The sequence below is a fragment of the Brachycentrus maculatus genome, unplaced genomic scaffold (assembly GCF_059751285.1).
Source record: "Brachycentrus maculatus isolate JH-2025_06_01 unplaced genomic scaffold, ASM5975128v1 h1tg000475l, whole genome shotgun sequence".
NCBI classification, from domain to species: domain Eukaryota; kingdom Metazoa; phylum Arthropoda; class Insecta; order Trichoptera; family Brachycentridae; genus Brachycentrus; species Brachycentrus maculatus.
The window spans coordinates 2482304-2506137 of record NW_028281222.1 but is presented as its reverse complement, the minus strand read 5'-3'; the positions used below and the strand labels follow the sequence as shown (position 1 = coordinate 2506137).

At 37.6% G+C, this 23834-nt stretch overlaps 2 protein-coding genes across 2 annotated transcripts; both read right to left on the bottom strand.

Annotated features, from left to right (window-relative positions):
- Chrac-14 (DNA polymerase epsilon subunit 3 Chrac-14) lies at positions 1–848 on the bottom strand. The gene has a single exon (XM_088272062.1). The coding sequence runs from the start codon at positions 755–757 to the stop codon at positions 386–388; it is 372 nt and encodes a 123-aa protein (XP_088128188.1). The 5' UTR covers positions 758–848; the 3' UTR covers positions 1–385.
- Positions 849–1447: 599 nt separating this feature from the next.
- Positions 1448–22102, bottom strand: LOC148302165 (uncharacterized). Its single transcript, XM_088272024.1, has 14 exons — positions 21915–22102; positions 20019–20196; positions 18634–18732; positions 17997–18088; positions 14352–14550; positions 13012–13146; positions 12016–12119; positions 10982–11100; positions 9788–9998; positions 8831–8969; positions 7707–7843; positions 6680–6833; positions 2948–3165; positions 1448–1867 (listed from the first exon to the last, which is right to left on the bottom strand). Exons 1-14 carry the CDS (start codon positions 21980–21982, stop codon positions 1741–1743), a joined length of 1980 nt encoding a protein of 659 aa, XP_088128150.1. The 5' UTR covers positions 21983–22102; the 3' UTR covers positions 1448–1740.
- Between the last annotated feature and the right edge of the window lie 1732 nt (positions 22103–23834).

The following is a 23834-nucleotide window of genomic DNA, read 5'->3' as shown; positions in this document are numbered from 1 at the left end:
TTTATTCTTTGATTAAATGTTTTCTTTATGTATGATTTTATTGCTTTTGCAATGTAAGAATATTTTAAGTTTATTGAACAATGCTGTTCCTACAGCAAGCGGCCACTGAGGTGGCCAATTTTTTCATTGAACAATACACAAGGATATATTTCTTCAGTATTAAATAGACAAATGTCGTAATATAAAGAATAAACCAATAATTACTACAATTTGAGTACTTTGTCCTTAGAAATTAAGGGTCCACAAATGCCGTTAGTACCGCGCACTGTTGTTGCCATAGATGCTGACATATTCGGTAAAATAAGTATTATTATTCAAGAATTACACTACAAAAAAATATATAAATTATTGCTTATTTTACAAGAATTCTACTGCAAGTGATTCTTCAGTCTTCAATTATCTCCGAAAGGTCATTGTCATGATCCTCTTGGTCCTTTTTCTTGGCGGCAGACAACCCTTTTTTCAACTTCAAAGAAGCCTTGTAAATCTCGAGCGACTCCTTGAGTGGCTCGATAAACTTCTCGAACTCAATGTCCTCCATGGCGTCCAGCACGTCCTGCCCTGTGAGCGTCTTCCTTCCGGCCTTTTTGGCGACATTTGTAGAGGCGGACGTGACATACAGCACGAAGACCGAGGCCACTTTTGCCAAGCCGGTTCTCGCCTCTTTTGCAATTAAAATCCCGTCGGGGAGGGCTTCTTTGACCAGCCGGGACACTACAGATATTGGCAAGTTTAAATCTTCGAGTCGTTCAGCCATTGTGACGATAAATTAACAGTTAAAATGTGTTTCAAACGTTAACAACAGTCGGTAATGTCAGTTCGCGAATAAACGGCGGGAACTTTTGTGAGGTTATGTTTTAACCATAGATATATGTCAAAAAATGACAACAATTTTGATTACAGCACCTACAGAATATTGGTATTCTTATTTTTCGAAAACGGGGTCTGTTGTAGTTTTAACTCTACTTGGCCATGCACTAAAATTCCCAAACAAAAATGAAGACTAGTTCATGGCGCTAACTTTATTCTTTTTTTTTTATTTAATTAATAAAATGAGTCAATTTTCGAATAATCCAATAAGTAACACCGTTCACTCATAAAGCAACTAAAACCTAAATGTCTTCAATTTATCTATTCTGAATGAGGCTGATTTTTCCTAGGATAAAATTAGTTTTGTCTGCAGATAGAATAATAAGGGGAAGGTAAATATGAAAAATACATCACAAACATCCAGACCAATTGAAAATAAATCTATTGTGAATTTATTTTGCAATTGGCCATAATTGAACCCGCAACACCAGTTTCACAGTCGGGCATATACTCAACTACGCTACAGTGCCTGTTTCAAATCTTTCTGTATACCCAATGGCGCATAAGGCACTGCATCGTATAATTCAGTATTATCTTTTCATAAATTACTTAAAATCAAATAATAAAACGAGTAATATTTTATTTACATAAAACATTTATTAAAAATAATCTATAACAAATTCCGTGACTTCAAATAATCAACTTTATACTATGGTACTATTCTTAATGTATTCTGCTAGTGCTGAGAGACTCTTGAAGGGTTATACATACTTAAAAAGGTATCAAGTGGCAAAAATAATGACCAATTTGGCACACCAAAATACTTAATAAATAGTATGTAGGATTTTTGGTCTGCCTTCTAATACAATTTGTAATTGGAGTGGTTTGGTGGACTGGCATCATTTAAATCCCGTTGAACAGGATATGATTTCATTGTTTGGCAAAAGCCATCTTGGTTATTGATGTATATTCCCTAATCAAGGCCATTGCGCGAGCTTCACAAGTTCTTCTGACTGTCTCTTCTTCACTCCTTAGGTGCTCCAACTTGGACTGCCACCTGGAAAAAATATTAAAAAAATTACATTTTAAATTTGAGTGTCATGATTATTCTATTTCTTCTCTGCCTTATTCCTCATTACTGATGGTTGTGACCCTTGCCGAAGCAATGACTCTTCTCCAGTTATCCCTTGACTGCGCTGCACGTAGCGCTCCAACCACCGAGGTGCCTGCTGCTGCCTTAATTTGATCGGTCCATTGTGTGAGGATCTACCTCTCCCTCTCTTCCCCTCCAGGCTACCAATCACAACTAGTCGATTCTATTAAGATAGGGTTATTATTTACAATATTTATTATTTTATTATTATATCAGACACTCGGAGAGATCAGACCTCGTATTGCTATCGCTAAAAAAGCCATGTCTAAGCTAGACAAAATATGAAAAGTCCGGGGTGTGAGGAACAACACCAAGATGAAGCTTGTCAGGAGTTTGGTCCACTACATTTTTCTCAATGCTGCTGAAACACGGACCATAAAAGCAGCAGAAAGAGAAAAATTGAAGCTTTCGAAATGTGGTGTTGGAGGCGTATGCTCCGAATTCCATGGACAGCTAGACACACCAATGAGTCCATTCGCCAAGAACTACACTTGAATGGCTTGACTCTGGCCAATGTCTGTACCTAACGGATTCTCCAGTTCTTTGGACACGTTGCACGTGGCAATGAGGATAGCCTGGAAGGACTGGTTGTGATCGGTAGCCTGAAGGGGAACTAAGTTGCAAAATTTATTGAAAATGTGAAACAACATAAAAAAATTCAATAAATTTCGCAACATTGTTCCCCTTTAGGCTACCAATCACAACCAGTCCTTCCAGGCTGTCCTGATTGCCATGTACAACATGTCCAAAGAACTGAAAAATCCATTAGGTACAGAAACCTGAAGGGGAAGAGCGGGACAGGAAGATCCCCCACACAATGGACCAATCAAGTTAAGGCAGCAGCAGGCACCTCGGTGGTTAGAGCGCTACGTACAGTGCAGCCTAGGGATAGCTGTGGAAGAGACATTGCTCCAACAAGGGTCACAACCCTTAAGTAATAAGGAGTAAGACGGAGAAGAAGAATAATAAATAAAATGTGCATACTTGTTGTCCTGCTGGCTCCAGTGGTCCCTCAGCTTGTGCGCCTCGCGGAGCGCGTCCTGCGTGCGGCGCCGGCGTTCCGCGGCGCGCTCCCGGGCCGCGTGCGACGCAGCGCGCGTGCGCGCTACCTCCTCCGCCGCGAGGGCGCGCGCCGCCGCGCTCTGCTCCTGCCGCGCGCGCAGCTGCGACCGCAGCGTCTCCAGGCGCTGCCGAGCCGACTCCTGGGGAGATTGGCAATGTTTGAATTTGTTTGTCAATTCGATTTTCAATACCGTACTATTATTAACCTTTTAACTGCGTTAACTTTGTTCCTGAGAGACGCCCGTGCGCGGCGGTATTTCGCCATTTTTTAAATGATTACTTTTATCATGTATTTAGTTAAGAAACAATTTATTTTCCTAAGCAAAAACGTTCAATGGGATTCATTGTGCCATTTTGGTACTCTATAATGCACGTGTGTCACATTATTCTTGAAATATATCGTAATATAAACAAAAAAGATCGTAACATAAATAAATCAAAGCATGCATCGTGTGTCACTCTTACCCACTGGCGATGCGTAGCGTCGAGAGTGAGACAGATATAGGGCATGATTATGGCGCGGACTAATTACCAACCTCGAGAAAAATCAGGGATCTGTTATTTTATTTATCTTGTGATGTTACAAATTATTAGTCAGATATTTCAACAGATGTCATAAGGCCAAGGATTGACGTATTATTTTATCCAAAGTTCCACACCATGAAAAAATCCCTCCAAGTTGAACTGAGGTTCGAAACTTGGAGAAAAGTAAAAACACATACGCTTATGTCAGCCGCGTATGGGGCATGTTTTGTTAAAACACATACGGTTATGCGAGCCGCGTGGATCCGGTTAAAAACCTATATTGTACAAGCTAGTAGGAGTATTTTTGAGCTCAAATGTTCACAGCGATCCATGCTGGATTTAAGCCTGATGTAATATGAAGATGTAAGAAATGAAGATATCAGGAACAAAACCAATACATAATATGACTCCAGAGTATCCAGAGTTCCGCCTCTGTGGTGTAATGGTCAGAAGGTCCCAGGTTCGATTCCCAGGGGGGGTGAAAATAAATATTAGTGATTTTATACTGTGATATTTATTTAATATTACCCTGGACTGGTTCCCGAAGCGCAAGAGTGATTACCTTGCCTTCATGTAAGTAATGATCAACATAACACGGCGTCAATTTGACGCAGTGCTCTATGCACCATTGGGTGCGGATAAGGGTTATAAGTAAGTAAAGTAAGTATCTAAAAGAGCTGTGTTATCCAGACAAGTTGGTCGATGGACGTCTCACACTTCGATCGGCTACAACTGCAATGAGCAAAGTGTTCTTACCGGCTTGCAACCAGCGTACTAAATTTGTTTAGTACTCCTATGTTTAACCGGTTAACTGCCGGCAGGTACATGTACGGCGGTACCCAGCACGCCGCCAATTTTACCACAAAAATAAAACCTTCTAAACATATTGTTAATAGAAGTGTATTAACGTTTATTTATAAAACTTGCCAAATAAATGAAGAGCGCGCCAGTCGTTCAGTCATTTATCCATAATCATAAAATTAATTGTTCATGGTACAGGGTTGTCACAAAATATGTCATAGAAAATATGAAAACTAAATTATATGTCAAAAGTAATTGTTTATGTTAGTTTAATTTTTAAAGGATACACACACAAACACTTTGATTTGAATTTTTTTTAAATTATAAAACATCAAAATCGACACTAAAATCACTGTCAGATTCTATCAGATTCGGCAGTGACGGCAACTCGGGGATTATTGGACAACCCTGAGCGCCATTAGTTGTTCCGACGACAAAGCTCTCTTTAATTTACGTTTAAAGTGGTAAAAACAAATTCTGTTTCAATTCTAAGTATGCAAAGATATTCTCAATAGATGTCATTATGCATTCAATATATTTGTACATTTTGAATAATTTATTTTCTTTAGTAAAAGCCCATTTAAAACGGTCATAAGGTGCAATATTTGTATGAGCGGCGCTCCGTTCACAGAAAATTATGCGTCTTAAGACGCTCTTGGCAGTTAACCGGTTAAGAATATTTTCAAGTAAGAGCCCTATTGTTAGGCTTACCATAATTATGAAGCTCCAAACTGGGACAAGTAGGGAAAAAAAAAACAAATACAGTGGAACCTCTTATAACGGGCATAATTCATGAAACATTTCTTCCCATAGAAATCAATATAAAATATGAGAATGCGTTCCATGCCGATAAATTTGTATGTATTTTTTACTAACGTTTATTTAAATAAAACTAAATACTTATAAATTGTTAAGGAGTGTAACAACTTTGTTGAAATAAAGGTCAAGTCATGAATAATTTAGAAAATTTAGAAATACATAAAAATTTCAATTCAGATAAAACAATAATTAATAATATACTGTTTCAAAATACGTCACCATTATTATCAATGTTTCCTTTTACAAAAAATCTTGTTCCTTAACCCCGCTACCTATATTTATTAACCTGTATATACACCTTAATATATTTTTGTTCGTTAGTTTTAATTTGTACCAGTAGATGAAAACATCTGTCGTTTTCGAAACTAGTCGTATATTCAAGTGTTTAATTTTAATAAAATAACTTTGTTGAACTCCATTCTTCTATTTTTGATGCAAAAAAAGTTTTTAACAGTTCATCAAAAAGACTATCAGTAATAATTTGCTGTCGCATCTATTTTTTCAAAAATTTCAGCGCTGCCGAAAATGTTTTCCCACAATTCTACGTAAGAAATGCACTGTCTGAATATATAAATAGACAGTATTAATAGACCGGGACAAAATCTAAACCGGCCGGGACACTGGGACCCGTGTCTAAAACCGGGACAATCCCGGTCAAACCGAGACGTATGGTAAGCCTGCCAATTTGAAATATTTTCCCATTTCTCACTGAATTGACCACTCCTATATCCCGCCTACTCACCTAACTATGGATATTTCTCCGTGTCGAGTTTAGCATGTATCCATTCTTAAAGAAAACATGGTACAGTGAAACCTCTATCTATCGTTCCTCGAATAATCGTTTTCCCGGATGTGTCGTTTATTTCTTCTATCCCAAATTAATTTCATACTAAACTAAACCGGATCGATCGTTTCTCTATCACCATTTACCGCATTTATTGTTCGAATTAACCTGCATATTTGATACATTTTGTCTGTTTTTTTACATTATTTCCAATTTTCTTACATTCAACGGCAACATATGGGATAAAAACTATGGAAAGCTTGTGTAACCGATAGCAGGAGAGGTCGATATTGATGAAAAGGAGCCGCTGCCTGTACCTGCGTTTCCAGAAGCGTGCACACTCTTTGAAATAAAACTTTCTACAACGCATTCAATAACCGATGCTGAAAAAAATACTATTTGCAAATCAATCAATAAACTTTAGTATTTTTTAAAATTCTATTCAGGTTTGTATTTTTTTTTTAAATAAATATATTTGCATTTGAAACCTGTGTTTTTCTTAGAATTTTAGCCTACGAATGGATATGCAGATTAGGAGGACGGTATCTTTACTCGGTCGTATCTACTTGCGTATTGACTTCTTAATCTTGCATTTATTGTTTTCCCGCATTCATAGTTTATTTTAAAAGGTCCCTTTAAAAACGATAGATAGAGGTTTCACTGTATTTGTTAAAATTAATACAAAAAATGAGACTTTCATATAAGTGTAGTAAAAAGGTCCTTACCAGTTCAATCTTGACTTGCTGCATCCTGCACACTCCGGCCTCCTTGTTGTGGCGAGCCTTCTGCAGCCTCTCCTCGCAGCTGCGATGGATGGAGGAGAGGATCTCTTCAGTTTTCTTCTTGTTTTCCTCCAGAGTATTACCGCACAGCAGATCCCTGCAAGCCATTTATTATACGACCCGCAGAGAAGGATTGTCAAAAATAGTGGCTCTTTGCCGATAGTCGACACAGAGTGCCCACACAGTCTGCGCTCAAACAGTCTGTACCCAAGCAGTCAGTGCCCAGTCTGTGCCCAAGTAGTCTGTGCTCACCCAGTCTGTGCCCACACAGTCTGTACAAACACTGTCATGGATTTGATTTTTCTAGTAGATTATGATCTGATTATTATCGCCAGCAATATTTACAACATTTTGAGTGTGTCCAAATACTTCACAAATTTGGATTATCTCCAATTATAAGAGTTAGTTTTTCATATTATTTTTTGACATCTCATCAAAGATGAAGAAGAATATGGAAGTCTGGGCATTTACGGGGCTGACGACCATCATAGGCTGGTTTAAGTTATCACTTTACACACATGAAACAGTCACCAATTCTACATATTATTTACTATCAAAGTATCATGAAAAGTTTTATTGAAATATTTACAACAAAATAATGTGTAACTGTAATTTTGAAAGTTAAAAGTGCAAAATAACTAACCAACTGATTGACATAAACATAAACATGTAATAAAACTATAAAGTGTCTTGAACTTTGTGGCACATTTTATAAACTTTATAAAACAAAATTAGAACTTTGTTTTTAACCACTTTTATCGGTACTTTTCTCCAACCGGTTTTTGATGACATTTCTCGTCGAAACCGTTTGGTCAAAAGTACCTACCAATAAAAAATTGGTTAAAGACAAAGTTCTAATTTTATTGTATAAACCAAATAGTTTTTTCCACTTTCATTTAATCTGGCCGGTGACCAAATTTCATCGTTACCGACAGCAACAGTATCTAGAAGAAGAAGCGACGGACGGTACCTCTCGTTGATAGTGTACTGGTTGAGGTTGACCCCTGCTCCCAGCCCCACGGCCACCAGGGAGCGGTTGACCCCCACGCTGGCCATCAGCGCCTTCTTCTGCAGGCCGCCCAGCTCCAGGTCCTTCTTGTAGCCCATCTGGACACCGAATACAACCACTGTGAATACCTCACACCACTCAAAGGACACCGGATAAATGTCTCCCCGGGCTGGTATATTAGGGTACATAACTTGATGGATAATCCTGAAATTATCCGGAGCATTGGTTTGCATGTTCCCGATATTTACCTAAGACAGCGTCGGCATAGATTGTTTCCCATTCCTATACACAGGACCAACCTGCCGATGGTTACGCCTGTAGGAAGAGCTACCGCTGTGCTGAACAATATCATGCCGGATATTCATCTGTTCCATGTGTCTGAGGGGGTATTCCAAAGTGGGATACTTCTACATCTTCAACAAAAGTATTCTTGCTTATTTTCGATTTTTTGTTAATGTATATGCTTTAAATTAAAAGTTTGTAATGTGTATGTTAATTATAAATAAATAAATTGAATTGAACTGAATCTTCTTCAAACCTACATCTGCACCCAATGGTGCATAGGGCACCACTGCATCATATAAATGCCGTGTTATCTTGATCATTAACACATGAAGGAGCGGTGATCAGGTGATTCTCAAGGGTATTTTACCAATTGTTTCGGCATTAACTTTGTGGTAGGACATGTTTTTATTAAAGACTACTAGTTTCAGAAGCTAAACAATCTTGATCAATAAAACATGAAGGAGCGGTGATCAGGTGATTCTCAAGGGTATTTTATTAATTGTTTCGGCATTAACTTTGTGGTAGGACATGTTTTTATTAAAGACTACTAGTTTCAGAAGCTAAACTTCCATCATTCAGGTCTGAATGATAACTGATTATTATCTAACTAACTAATCAGTTATTATTCAGACCTGAATGATAGAAGTTTAGCTTCTGAAGCTAGTAGTCTTTAATAAAACTCAAGTGGTATAAAAACAAGTGTTTTCTTTAATCATTCTCAAGGGAGTTAAACAGGGATGTGTAATGTCACCGTTCAACCTATTAGAATCTAATAAAAAAGAAAGAGATAGAATACAAACCATTTGTATTTCGTTTGTCAGCTCTCTCTTGGACTCAACGGCGGTCATGATCCTCTCGACTTCCGCGGTCATCTCATCCTTCTGCCTGACCGACATCTTCTGCTCCGACACGCTCTTCTGCGTCTCCTTGATCTCTTCTCTGCAAGCGCAAGGCAACACATTGTTTTTGTGACACGTAAAAAGGTTTTATGTATCGAAGCGAAGCATGGAGTTGGCAAAAGAAAGATGAAAGTAGACTGAATGCAGTCGAAATGCGATCCCTCAGACGAATGTGTGGCAAAACGATGTTTGATAGATGTTCGAATGATGAAATAAGGAAAGAATTTATGGCTGAGATAAGCATTATCGATAAAATTAAGAAAGGTGTGTTGAGATGGTTTGGACATGTGGAACGTATGAGTGAAGAAAGAACGGTTAAAAAAATTTATGAGGCGAATGTAGTTGGAAAAAGAAGCAGAGGAAGACCGAGGAAAACTTGGCACAATCAGGTATATCAAATCAAATCAAATCAAATCGTATCAAATCAAGTGGGATACGTACAAATATGTTTTGTTGATGTTACAATTTTACATATTCCTTCAGGGTTGTGCAAAAAAATCAAACCTGGGACCTCCAGTGCGGTAGCTAAACACACTAATCATTACACCATGGAGGCAGACAAAATAGACATACATTTAGTTAAATAAAATTGAGAGATATTTTCGTCATGCCGAAAGGCAAAAAAACAAAGGCACAGAGTGTTCATAAAATAACATATTTTACCACTGAATGGACGATGGACCGATGGAGTTAGGGTGGTTGGAGCGCTACGTGCAGCGCAGGCAAGGGATAACTGGAGAAGAGTCGTTGCTTCCACAAGGGTCATAACCCTCAGTAATAAAGACTAAGACGGAGAAGAAGAGAAACCCCAAGAGTCCTGGTAGCCAACCTGTTGACCCGAGGGGGCACTCTACTCACTCTAGGGTGCGCAGGTCCCGGCGGGCCCCATGCAGGGCCTCGGCGGCGGCGTCTCGGCGCTGCAGGGCCCCGCGTGCCTTGCGCTCCAGCTCTGCGCGCGTGCTGCGCAGACGGCGCGCCGTCTCCTCCAGCGCGGCCGGCCGAGCCCGCAGCTCCGCCTCTATGCCGCGTGCTTCCAGGATGGACGGACTAGCGGTCGCCAGACTCAACTCTGCAAACGACAAGCGTCGATTTCATCAATTGATTCAGCAGTCACTATCTGTCCATTATGAAACAATATATAATGGATCCATTTTTTATTAATGTTTTACTTAGTAAATACCACCATTTCTTAAAATCTATTATGACATGTGTTTCGATGCATTCCTAAAATCTATTATGACATGTGTTTCGATGCATTCCTAAAATCTATTATGACATGTGTTTCGATGCATGTAGTCCGGGTCACCCGGGTTCTGGTAACTGCAATCACACTAATTGATATTGGCTCCAAATCCGGAAATGAAGATCCGAAAGGAAGAGAGGAATGCATCAACAACTCATATTTCAACCCTAGACCACAGGACTTGTATATTGTATCTTTTTTTTTTTTTTTTTTGGCCATTATTTTACTACAAAGTGACTGCTGAATCAATTAATGAAAATATATAATGGACTGAAAAAAGTCTACATGAATTTTAGCATAATGCAAAAAACTGGTTAAATTTTATATTATTTTGAGAAATATTATAAAATTGGTCGGGTTGTGGTCCCGTGGTTAGTGTCGCAGACTCTTAAGTCAGAGTTCCTCGGTTCGAACCGAGGAACTCTGATTTGATACCTATTTCTTATCACAATTTGATACCTATTTCTAATAATGTCACAGAAATAGTATGAAATTGAAATATTTGTGTAAATAATAAAAACATAAATACTTCTCTTTTCTATAAAAAATAAATAAATAAAAAGACTTTGTTTTTTGATCCACTCACATTTTTATTAAAAACCTAGTTTTGGCAACAACCTGTTGCCCTCTTCAGGGTTTATTTTATGACTAAACATATACTGGTTAAATTTTTATTAAACATATTTTTTAACCAGTTTTTTCACCCATTTTTTGGACCCACTCAAAATACCGGAAATCATAGACAAATTTTTGGGTACTCCGAAGAGTGGACTAAAAGCAGGCTTAAATACTATGGCAGTTGTACGAACCCGTGACTTTCTCCCGGACCTTCATGATCTGCTCGTCGGACACTTGGTGGAAGTCCTTGATGGCCGCGATGTACGCATCCAGGTTGGGCCCGTAGTCCGGGTCACCCGGGTTCTGGTAACTGCAATCACACTAATTGATATTGGCTCCAAATCCGGAAATGAAGATTCGAAAGGAAGAGAGGAATGCATCAACAACTCATATTTTAACCCTAGACCACAGGACTTGTATATTGTATCTTTTATTTTATTTTTATTTGGCCATCACCCAGTGAGAGGATGTTTCTGCCAGTGCTCGTCTTATTTTTATTTACAAACAAAATAATAAAAACAATTAAGCACCACACTATGGACGGAAAAGGTATTTCTACCCATTGGGTGGATTGATGTTTGAGGATGGGAAGGGTATTTTTACCTTCTGCGCCGGCCTCATTTCAAAGGCAGAAAATAAGGAATTATATATTTTTATTTATTTATTTAAATTAAAGAGAAATATTTGTGTTTTTACAAATTAACACAAATATTTCAATTTCATACTATTTCTGTGAGCCTAAGCGGCTCATTATTAGAAATAGGTATCAAATTGTGGTAGAGTGGGTTCGAACCGAGAAACTCTGACTGAGAGTCCACGATACTAACCACGGGACCACAACCCGACAATGGTTTTTATATATTAATGGTTTATTTAATGGCGCTGTGGCGTAGTTGGGTAGACGCTAGACTCCAAAACTGGCATCGCGGGTTCGATTCCCGCCAATCGCAAAATAAATTCAAGAAGATTTATTTTCAATTGGTCTGGGTGTTTGTTGTGAATTTTTCGCATTTAATGAAATGTTCTTTTGGTGGTTTTATGTACATTTAAAGAAAAATATCTGAAATGCTCCGCGGGCCGAAAGTAGACACCCGCGGGCCGCGGGTTGGCCACCCTTGTAATAGACAGACAATATAATAGATTAATTTGATAGACAGATGCACTTCTGCATCTAGCGGTACATATAGTTAGATGGAATTTGGGTAATAAATACGGATTCGCTTACACTTCCCAGCACTCGAGGTAGAACTGCTGTTTCAGAAACGCCATCGGCCCGCGCCTCTCTGCGCCGCTTATCTTGTTCAGGGACATCCTGTCGGCTATGACCTCCTGGTAGCAAAATGGAAACATCAACACAAATTGTATTAATTAACCAACTAACAAACTAACTAACCATCGTGCCACTTTGCCGCAGGGGTAGACGGAGAGAATATAACGCCACACCAATCTGTCTCTGTTATTTATTTCATAGATACATAAATTATTTTTTTTTACTATTTGTATTATGGCTCTGGTATTGTATAGTATTTGTCCACCTCGGCTACCGTTCTGGAGGTCCCGGGTTCGGTTCCCAGGGGGGGTCAAATAAATATAAGTGTTTTTTTCACTATAATATTTATTCAATACTACCCTGGACTGGTACCTGAAGCGGAGGGCTGATCACCTTCCCTTCGTGTTAACAATCAAGATAACACTGTGTTTTTATAATGCAGTGCCCTATGCACCATTGGGGTGCGGATAAGGGTTTGATGATGATGATTACGGCTCTTTAGGCATGGCCTGTGTTGAGCCGAAATACTTACATTATTATTTGATTTTTTTAGATTATATACATTACATACGATAGATGCAAAAACAATTTACAGCATAAAGGTATTACAATGAAACAATTACACCTGGACTTTAATTAATTCACTTTCTACCTTGTCCCTTCCAACGAGAAGCAACCATCGACGGACACTGTTCTTAAAGACACGATCACTACTGGAATTCTTAATGGTTACGGGCAGCAAATTAAATATCGTTGGCGCAAGAAAAGAAAAGTTTTTTGCACAAAACTTGTTTTAACGGATGGGCCAACATAGTTTATATTTAATGCTGCCCGGGTTGGAATATTTATTTGAGTTCTTACCTTATCCATTTTATTCCAGAAGTGAATCAATGCTTCTTTGATGAACAGTCGCCGTATGTCTAGGAGCATGAATGAAGGTATCGCACTTACCTCCACCCTGGAGTAGTCCACGAGGTAGGCCAGGAAGGCCAGCATGTTGGGGAAGGTGTGCATGGCGTTGACGGACTTCAGCCAGGACTTGGTCATCACTCCGGGATACAGGATCTTGCGGGCCGTCCCGGGCAACTGGAATCACGCATGTTTTTTTAAAATGAAATAAGACGGAAGTCCGAGCATCTCAGGGCTTACGGCATACTTAGGGCTTGGCAAATTGTGGCTCCTACAGAGGAAATATTTAATAAAATACAACATATGACAGTCAAATGACTATTTGCTAAAACTATCCTTACGTATGCATTTAAGAATCACTCTCATATAACACAAGAAAGCACTTCCTAGCAAAGCACACAAACCACAACTAACACATTTTATGATAACATATATCGCTCACTCCTTTCAACAACGTCATATATAAAAAAACTTGATTTTTCAGGTGATCATTTTTAAAGTTTAAAAATATAATAAAATATATTAACAATAAATATCAAGCCACTTATTAAACATTTTACTGTGCAACAGATCTTTTTAGGTAAAACCTGAATGTTTTTTCTCCATTTCAAAAATATTTAGTATATTTTAAAAAATAATTAAACAATACCTTTTCTTCAAAATGCAAAAACAACACTTTCTGCCCTGTAGCGGGTAAATATTAAGTTAAAATACGCCGCTTTTGCTGAGATATGGTACATTTTCTGGGCATTCCGAAAACATGCACAACTGAAAATTGTCAATTTTTTATATTTGACGTTGTTGAAAGGAGTGAGCGATATATGTATATACACAAAAATTTTCACAAACAAATTGAATTGTTGACCCGGCAAACCCCTACGAGAGAGATAAAGTGGTCTATATCCAGTTTAAATGTTGATATACCGGGATATTATGTCTTCCCTATTGCTCTCTATGGAATGGAGGGATGGACACTCACACAGGCACTAGAAAACCGAATAGAGGCGTTTGAAATGGGTCTCTATCGCAAGATCCTGCGACTTTCATGGCGTGATGGGGTCACCAACCTAGAGGTCCTCCGACGGATGAATACCAATAAGGAACTCCTACCAACCATCACGCAGAGAAAGCTGATGTAAGAAATGAAAAATATCCTCTTCTCCACCTAATCATACAAGGAAAGATTGAGGGGCGAAGAACTCAAGGATGCCGAAGGACATCATGGCTGAAAAACCTACCACAATGGTTTGGCAGAAGCACCAAATCTCTGTTCCGAGCTGCAGCAACAAAAGTGAAGATAGCCATGATGATCGCCGATCTTCATTACAAGTGGCACAGAAAGAAGAATACCGGGATAGCAGGAGTTGGGAGTGTGGACCCACCTTCTGCACGTAGTTGCCCGTGTTGACGTGGCCGGGCAGGCCGAGCAGGCAGTTGACGAGGTCCACGAAGAGCTTGATGGTGATGGGGCGCAGCGGGCTGCTCACGGCCGGCAGCAGCGGCGCCGCCGCCGCGTGCCCCTTCAGGAACTCCACCACGCGCTCGCACGTGCGCCGCTGCCACGCCTGCTCCGAGATCTTCCTGCAACCAACCAAACAATCAATCAATCAATCCCACCCGCTATAGGGCGCTGCGTCAGGTCGATGCAGCGCCAACTGGATCTTTCATTACGGGAATTATCTAGAACAGTGGTCTCCAAACTCAATAAGAATGTGAGCTATTTCTTTCTCTTCTTTTATATCTCAATAGGGATATAGGATTAAGGTAAACAAAAAACACGAGGCAAAAGGTAAAATATGTACAGTGAAACCTGTATCTATCGTTTTTAAAGGGACCTATTGAAATAAACTATGAATGGGGGAAAACAATGAATGCGGGATAAAGAAGTCAATACACAAGGAGATACGATCGAGTAAAGATACCGTCCTCCCAATCTGCATAACCATTAGTAGGTGGAAATTTCGAGAATACAAGTTTTAGATGTTAATAAATGTATTTATTTTTAAAAAAATACAAAGTTGAACAGAACCCAAAGATCTTCAGACCTCTTCTGTTGTATCCATCACACAAGCTTTCGATAGTCTGTATCCCGCACGTTGAAATATTGTCGTCGAATGTAACAAAATTGAGAAAATTAAAAAAAAACAGACAAATTATACCAAATATGTAGCATAATTCAAACGATGAATGCGGTAAAATGGTGGATAAAACTATCAATGCGATCTATTTTTGTATGAAATAAATAAAATAAATTCGAGGTAGAAGAAATAAACGACACATCCGGGAAAACGATTATTCGAGGAACAATAGACAGAGGTTTCACTGTATATTATAATTACAAAGACAAAAAAATATATAATATTAATACAAAAAAGATCCCACAAAGGCATGGCCTGTGGTTGGGTATACATTTTATTTTAGGTTATAATAAAAGGGCACTGGCAAGAATACAATAGATATCAGAAATATAAAAAGATTAAAAGTGCTAATATGACCTACAAATATTTGATTTTAATAGAAAACAAAAAATCAAAAAGGAAATGAAAAAAGTTAGCAAATATGTACTTTGTGAGTTATAAGTTTAACAGAAGAAGGTACTTAGATATGTTTTTTTAATAAATAATGTAAGCAAAATTTTAAATTGAAACAAACTTAGGTAATTAACAAGCAGTATTCGTGTGAAGAGAATGGAACCATCCAGACTCCCCCACTTTGCACTGTACGGCCAACCCCAAGGTAGAGGTTATCCGTGATAGTTCATAAGGAACTCTCACAAGAGGTGGTATCATACATGATAAAACTGGTGAAGGACATTGGTACCATAAACCAAGCTAGTACATATACGAAATGCTTGAACCCCTTCTAGTGGAACGAAAGGCCTGTTGAGGACAGTCAGCAGTCCGCCTTCTCCTGAGGAGTACAACGTGGTTTCCTCCCAGCAATGAGCAAACGCTGACAAGTTCCTGATTGGCCCACACTAGATTATCCCTCCTGTTCCCAACACAGATAAAACATATTTTCTAGCTAGAAGAAATAAAAATCCACTTAATAATTTATAAACCTTGTACATAATGAGCAAGAGGACGAGAGTGACATGAACCACATGTTAAACACTCTCTCTAATGCTCTGGATAAGTTCCATTTGAAAATTAATGCCGCCAAAACAAAATCAATGATCGTTGAAAAAGAGCAATCTGACCTCCATCCAAAAATACTTCTCGGAAATAGAGTAATTCAACAGTTGGATCAATTCTGTTATCTGGGTAGCACGCTAACATATAACAATAAATGTACCCTAGACATAAGAAAGAGGATAACGCTAGCCAAGCAAACTTTTATGAAAAAGTACAGCCTCCTATCAAACAAACATTTAAAAATTGAAGTAAGAAAAGGATTCATAAAGGCTTTTGTTTGGAGTGTTTTGTTGTATGGGTGTGAAACCTGGACCATCCAAAAGTACGAAAAAGACCGGCTTGAAGCATTTGAGATGTGGGTTTGGAGGAAGATGACCAAAACATCATGGGTCGTAAGGAAGTCCAACGAAAAGGTGTTGCAGGACGTAAAAGAAAGAAGAGAGCTTATAAATCATATTTTGAAGAGGAAGGCCAAGCTAATAGGGCACTCAATTAGACATAGCACCTTTCTTAGCAACATCTTCGAAGGAAGAATCTTGGGAAAACGAACAAGAGGCCGCCCAAGAACTTCATACTTCCAGGATTTGAAGCGGCTCATGGACGTCTCCTCCTATTCGTAGCTCAAGAGGATGGCGACTGACAGAGACAAGTGGCTGACACAACAAGGCGCTGCCTTTAGAAGATGATGATGATAATGAGCAAGGTAAATAATAAATCGAAACTCCCATTGAAAAAAAAATCTCACATAGGGCACTGCGTCATATCGATGCAGTCCATGACCATGTTTTAATTTCTGATCCACCCAACATAATAATAAAGATTAATAATTCTTTTCATCTCACCAATAGATGTCTCTAGTGAAGTTCTAGTTATTCAAGAACAAGGTTTCTAAATTCGTTCATATATATAGAACTTCCAAGAATTTGAGTGGTGTGGTTGTCAATAATGGGTAGAATTGGTGAACGTTACATATGTGTAAAGTGATCACACAAACCAACCTATGACGTTCGTCAGCCCCGTGAATGCCCAGACTTCCATATTCATCTTCATCTTTGATAAGACGTCAAAAAATAGTATAAAAGTTATTTAAACTACGTATTTAAATGCGTTATCTTTGCATTGCAATGTTTGTTTTTCAGTGTGTAGATAAACCTAGTGTATATTATTAATTTTTTAAATGAAAAAAGAGATTCAAGGTTAATTTATATTTTAGAATCACATATTTTAGCAGCAACCAATTCACATAAGCTAGTATGTGTATGCAACCTGAGATTGGCCTAGCTGTTACAATAAATTAATCTTCTTACCTATTATTTCTCCGCAATTTCCTTTTCCACACTCTAGCAGTAATGTATCCTAAGCTCCTTTTCATATCGCTCACTCCTTTCAAGAACGTCATAAATCAAAAAACTTGATTTTTCAGGAGAACGGTTTTAAAGTTTAAAAATATAATACAATGTATTAAAAATAAATATCAAGACACTTATTGAACTTCTTACTGTGCAACAGATCTTTTTAGGTAAAACCTGAAGGTTTTTTCCCCATTTGAAAAATATTTAGTAAATTAAAAAAAATCATTCCTTCGAAATGCAAAAACAACACTTTCTGACCTGTAGCGGGTAAATATTAAGTTAAAAATATGCCTCTTTTGCTGAGATGTAGTACATTTTCTGGACATTCCGAAAACATGCACAACTGAAAATTGTCAAATTTTGATTTATGACGTTCTTGAAAGGAGTGAGCGATATGTCTTCAATAATAAAGATATGATAATTTCATCGCAAAATATCTAGCCCCAAATGTTGAAACAACAGGCCCGGATGACTCCAGAGAAACTGGATCTGGAATCTCTGGAGCGTGATGGCCAAATATGCTAATGGAGGGATTGTGTACCTTGTATCCTTCCCGGGCATTGCAAGAATGGCTCTCTCCAAGCAAGTCAGCCTGCCTCGATGTCTCTCGGTGGAGGGAGTTCTCGGTCGATTCTGCAAGATTTCAAATTTATCAACACATCTCACATCTCTCATCTCAGTCAAGCGTAAGTCAATGAGTGACATATTAACGGCCGAGCTGGGAGGTTGTGTCGCAGCGTGCGTGTTTCTAAAATTCCAATTTGTCAATAATATTCTTAAACAAACAAATCTAAAAATGTTTTTAAGAGGGATTAATTATGTTAATGTATATGTTTTTAAGAGGGATTAGCCTCCTGCGATGTGGATTCCCAGCTGTCAATCCATCTCTTTGGTGGACTGCCCGGAATGCCTTGGAGTTGGCCGTGCAGTGCTATGTGGGGGAGTCTGAATGGTTCCATTCTATTGTATTAATTATTCTTCTTCTTCTCTATTTTATTCCTCATTAATGAGGGCTGTGGCCCTTGTGGAAGCAATGACTCTTCTCCAGTCGTCGCTTGACTGCGCTGCACATAGCGCTCCAACAACCTTAACTTGATCGGTCCATCGTGTGGGGGATCTTCCTCTCCCTCTCTTCCCCTCCTGATGCCGATTAATAGTGATAGGTAATAATAACTTACACTCATGGCTGACATGGGCGTCTGCATCAGCTGACGGGCCAGTGGTGTTCTCTGCGAAGGGGTCTCTCTGATCCCCATGAACGTAGCGCGAGATCTAGACTACAATGATAAAACCTTTTTTTCGTTAACTGTTAGTATTCATCCCAGCGCCATCGCGCTGTGAGCATTAGTAGCATAAATTGCTACAGAGTGCTATTGAAATTTTCATGATTGTAAATATCATATTTATTTATATATTAAATGTTAAATCAAACACTGATTTTTTGAGTCTACTAAGTTGTATTTTATTGTTTAAAAATGTTGTACATTCGTTCGAAAACGCCATAACTAGGCGAAACAATTGTCACAAAATTTATTTATGTTTTTTTTTTAACAGTAAAATAAAACTTAGTAGAGTCAAAAAATCAGTGTTTAATTTAACATATTTAAATTACATGAATAAGATTTGATACATAAATCAAGATGCAGTTCTACAAATTAAACGCCAAATCTATAAATGTCTTATTTATTGTTTCGGCATTCACTTTGCGGCGAGACATGATGAAATAGTAAATGAGAACACTTACCACTTGAGTTATATATTTTTACCGACTAGTTTCAGAAGCTATAGAGGCTTCCATCTTCGGGTCTGAATATAAACTAAACCATCAATAACTATCTGTACTGTAAGTGAGAGGGGAGGTAAGCTAGTTGTTGAAATAAATATAACTCAAGTGGTAAAAAACAAGTGATCTCACTTGCAATTATAAACATCATTCTTCACTTGTATAATTGCAAAAAACATCAAAAGAACTGGTTGATATTTGTCCAAGTTTAAGCATTTTTACTGATTATCATTTTTTTTTAACAAAAAATACATCTGAAGCAATTTATTTACATACTTGCTAAATACTTCATACTTCTTCAAACCCTTACCTGCACCCCAATGGTGCATAGGGCACTGCATCATATATTTATTTGACCCCCCTCCCCCTGGGAATCGAACCCGGGACCTCTAGTACGGTAGCCGAGCGTGCTGACCATTACACTACGGAGGCGGACATATACACTCCACAAAAAAAAACCCAAATCATCTCGAAATAATTTGATGGAGAATGCTTATGTCAGCCTTGCATTCTTTCCTTATATGACCATTCAAACATCTATCACACGTCATTTTACTGCACATTCATCTGAGAGATCGCATTTCGACTGCATTCAGTCTACTTTCATCCTTATTACATTGAATTTAAAAGAAAACACTACGGAGACGGACAATAAGCATATCACAAAAATGTTTAATACAGTGATACAATTATGATTTGAGTAAGACTTGAACATACTCAAAATATTGTGCAAACATAGACAGGTTATACACGAGAATAGGACAAGGCAAGGGCACTGACGGGTCCGCTGGGTCGCTGGGCCGACTGCGACACGCGCTGCGAGGCGGCGGGTGCGCGGCCCGTGTCGGCACTGCGGTGGCGCGCACTCGCGCCCGACTCCAGAGGCTGCACGCCCGACACGCGCTCCAGGGAGTGCCCGCTCGGCCGGGGTATGAAGGACATCTTCATCCCGTCCACTCTGAACAAACACATTCAACTCTGTATTACTAATAACAATCATATGGTGGGTACTGACCGGAGTCATTTGGTCATCGTAACGTAACGTGTTAAGGTAGAGACTGACCGGAGCATTTCGTCGTAACATAACGTGGTAACATCGCTCGCGGCGAGCATCAGCGAGCATCCGAAACTATGGATGGAGCGCTCGGCTCGCTGTACTGACTGCCTGAATGCTCGCACCAAATGCTCCGGTCAGTCTCCACCTTTACGTTACGATGCGAGCATCCGTATAGTCAGTACAGCAAGCCGAGCGCTCCATCTATAGTCGGAGCGACGTTACGATGTTACGTTACGACGAAATGTGGAGGTCAGTCCCAACCTTTTCATATCCATTCTTCAAACCCTTATCCGCACCCCAATGGTGTATAGGGTACTGCCAAAATCAAGTGCTAATCTTAGTACGGCAGCAAAATAATTCTGTAACATTGAGAAATTCCAACAACAGGGAAAAAACAAACACGTATTATGAGGCTTACAATTCTTCTTCAAACCCTCGTGGTGCATAGGGCACTGCATCATATAAACTCAGTGTGATCTTGATAGTTAACACATGAAGGAAAGGTGAACAGCCCTCCGCTTCAGGTAATATGGAATAAATATTGAAGTGAAAAAATCATTTATATTTATTTGACACCCTTCTGGGAATCAAACCCGGGACCTCCAAAACGGTAGCCGAGCACGCTGACCATACACTACGGAGGCGGACATATACACTCCACAAAAAAAAAGCCCAAATCATCTCAAAAAACCTTCCTTAATTTGATGGACAATGCTTATGCCAGCCTTGCATTCTTTCCTTATTTCACCATTCGAACATCTATCATACGTCATTTTACCGCACATTCATCGGAGAGATCGCATTTCGACTGCATTCAGTCTACTTTCATCCTTATTACATTTAATTTAAAAGAAAACACTTGTTTTTTACCACTTGAGTTATATTTATTTATTTTATTTTAATGACTAGTTTCGGAAGCTAACCTTCCATCTTTAGGACTAGATAAATATAAACTAAAAACAAAGATGGAAACATGGCTTCCGAAACTAGTCGTTAAAATAAAATAAATACATATAACTCTATATTTTTTTTTATTTCACCATCATCATGTGTTTTCTGGTGTTATATTATAGTATAACACATATTTATTGATAAATACATGCTATATTATATATTGCTATCTTTATATTTTTCATTACAATATTATAATTAAAAATATAAATATAAGTTCAAAATGGTTAACAGTTTGTCATAAATATGAGATATCACAATTTTCATTTGATTTTCCGTGAGCTATTTATTATACAGGATTTTTTAAAGTTTATTAAATGGATTTTACTTATCCTTCAATCAATTAGTAAATAACATACATTTACTAAAACAAAAATCGTAGTTCATTTGTTTAAAAACCTGTTCTTCATTTGTTTTTGTTTTTTTATGTTTGTCAAAACATTTTGACATTACAATCGTAATGTTTTACAAATTGATTACTTGCCATCAGGGGGACGATACAACACTGGATGTCATCATTTTAAGTGTAACAGGGATATACTGATTTATTAACATAATATTATAAATAAATATGCGAATTGGACAATTACAAATTGTGAAAACATTTAACTCATAGCCAAAATTATGCCGCCGTTTTCGTACATTTTACGCCAACGATTTTTACTAACCTCGATTTTCTGACATTGTTTGGAATTATTTCGGATAAGCGCAGGGGAGCGGAAGGTCTCCGATTCATTTTGTCTTTTAGTAGTGAATCGGTATCTTTCAAGAAAATATTTAAAGCAACCTTTGCTGACTTATTTGATACACACAACAAACGAGAAATCTGGTAACTGTCAACTTGTTTGAAAATTCGAATGACAACTCCATAGACAATGTACCATAGATTTTTTTATTACGGCCATAATCTGTAGTAGGTACCTACCTACTGGAGTACTACCCAGAAACGAGGATGAAATTCCGAAATAGAAGAAAATTTATTGTAATATAAACAGATAGAAAGCTGGTTGAAAGAGAAAGAGACTCCTACACATTTTTAATTAGTTTAATTTCTTTTGTGTTTTTCATTTGAATTCGCTTTGTGGTTACATCAGTGAACTCCGTAAAAAATAAACCATCGACGAATCTTTATTTGTAAAGCAATATGTGGCAATGTAGTAATAATTATGCGCTCCGAATACCCTTATTTTTTTAAATACACAATTAATACCTACAAAATATTATGAAACAAGTATTCAATGATATTAATGCACCATTCTGCACTAAATAAATCGCGCTGTGATCCCGTGGTTAGTGACATGGATTCTAAGTCAGGGTTTCTAGGTTCGCGACCACTCTACCACAACTTGATTATTATTTTTAATAACGGTCCGCTTAGGACTATAAAAAAGTTGATATTAAAATATTTACGGATGTGATTAAAGGACAATTTAGTCTATTTTTTAAACTCTTCATAAGCACTAGCACACGGACATTATCCGCTTTCGAAATTCGAATGCGTAATTAAAATTTTATACATCAGAATTTTTAGCTTCATACTTATAATATTCAAAACAGTTTATTTTGCCATAATAGGTCTAGTAAAATAAATAAAATAAAAACAATTATTTTACGTCAGTTAATATATTTATTTAAAATTTAAATGGTCTTTGACAAACAATCTCTGAAAATAATAAATAGTACATAATGTGACCAGTACATTTATTTTCATGGTATTTTTTTTACACTGATGTGACGAAGGTTTTGTTTGCAAATTAATCTGACTGAAACGATTTGGCAAATCCGGTTACGAAATATAGGCAAGGGAATACAATTGAAAAATCAAAATGATTTCTTTAAAAGAGTTTGTTCGGTCTTCGGATTCTATTATTTGAATCTAATTACGCCAATTAGTGCACAAATGGTTTTGCTTATTGCATATTTCTAGCTCCAAATATATTTGACAATTAGACAGTGAAAACTAATATTATTTATTCATTTGACAAAGTTATATGTGGAATGACATGACGTTGATTATTAAAAATTAAACAATTCTAATAATTAAACCTCCTTCCCTAATCCCCTTTCCTCCTTTGCCTTCCTAATTGTCATCAATTTGTAATTTTCATAAATATTTAAAATAAAGTAGTTGTTTTATTAATATAGCAGTAAATTGTAATTTATATATTCTTATTTCTCATTTCTCATAATTTATGTGCAAACAGCTTTATATGTTATCAAACGTTTTGACCAATATCACTAGTCTGTTTTTGATTGGTTGGAAGATATTACTTCTTAGCAATAAACCCGCCAATGTTTATTTTTTTCTGTACGTGAAGTTAAAATAAATAAAATATTAGACTAGGTACTAATTGAGTTTATTTAAATTCACACGACTAGTTTTAAAAAACTACAGATGTTTTTGTCAACACGTGATTACAAAAACTGTATTTTTGTAATCACATGTCGATGTGAAACTCAATTAATAGTCTAATACAAGTGTTTAATTTTTAATAATGGAAAACTGGAAAGAAATTTAAACAGAAAAAAACAACGAAAATTGTCTCACATCTCTAGATCGAATTGGGAAAATTAAGTAGCAGGATTTA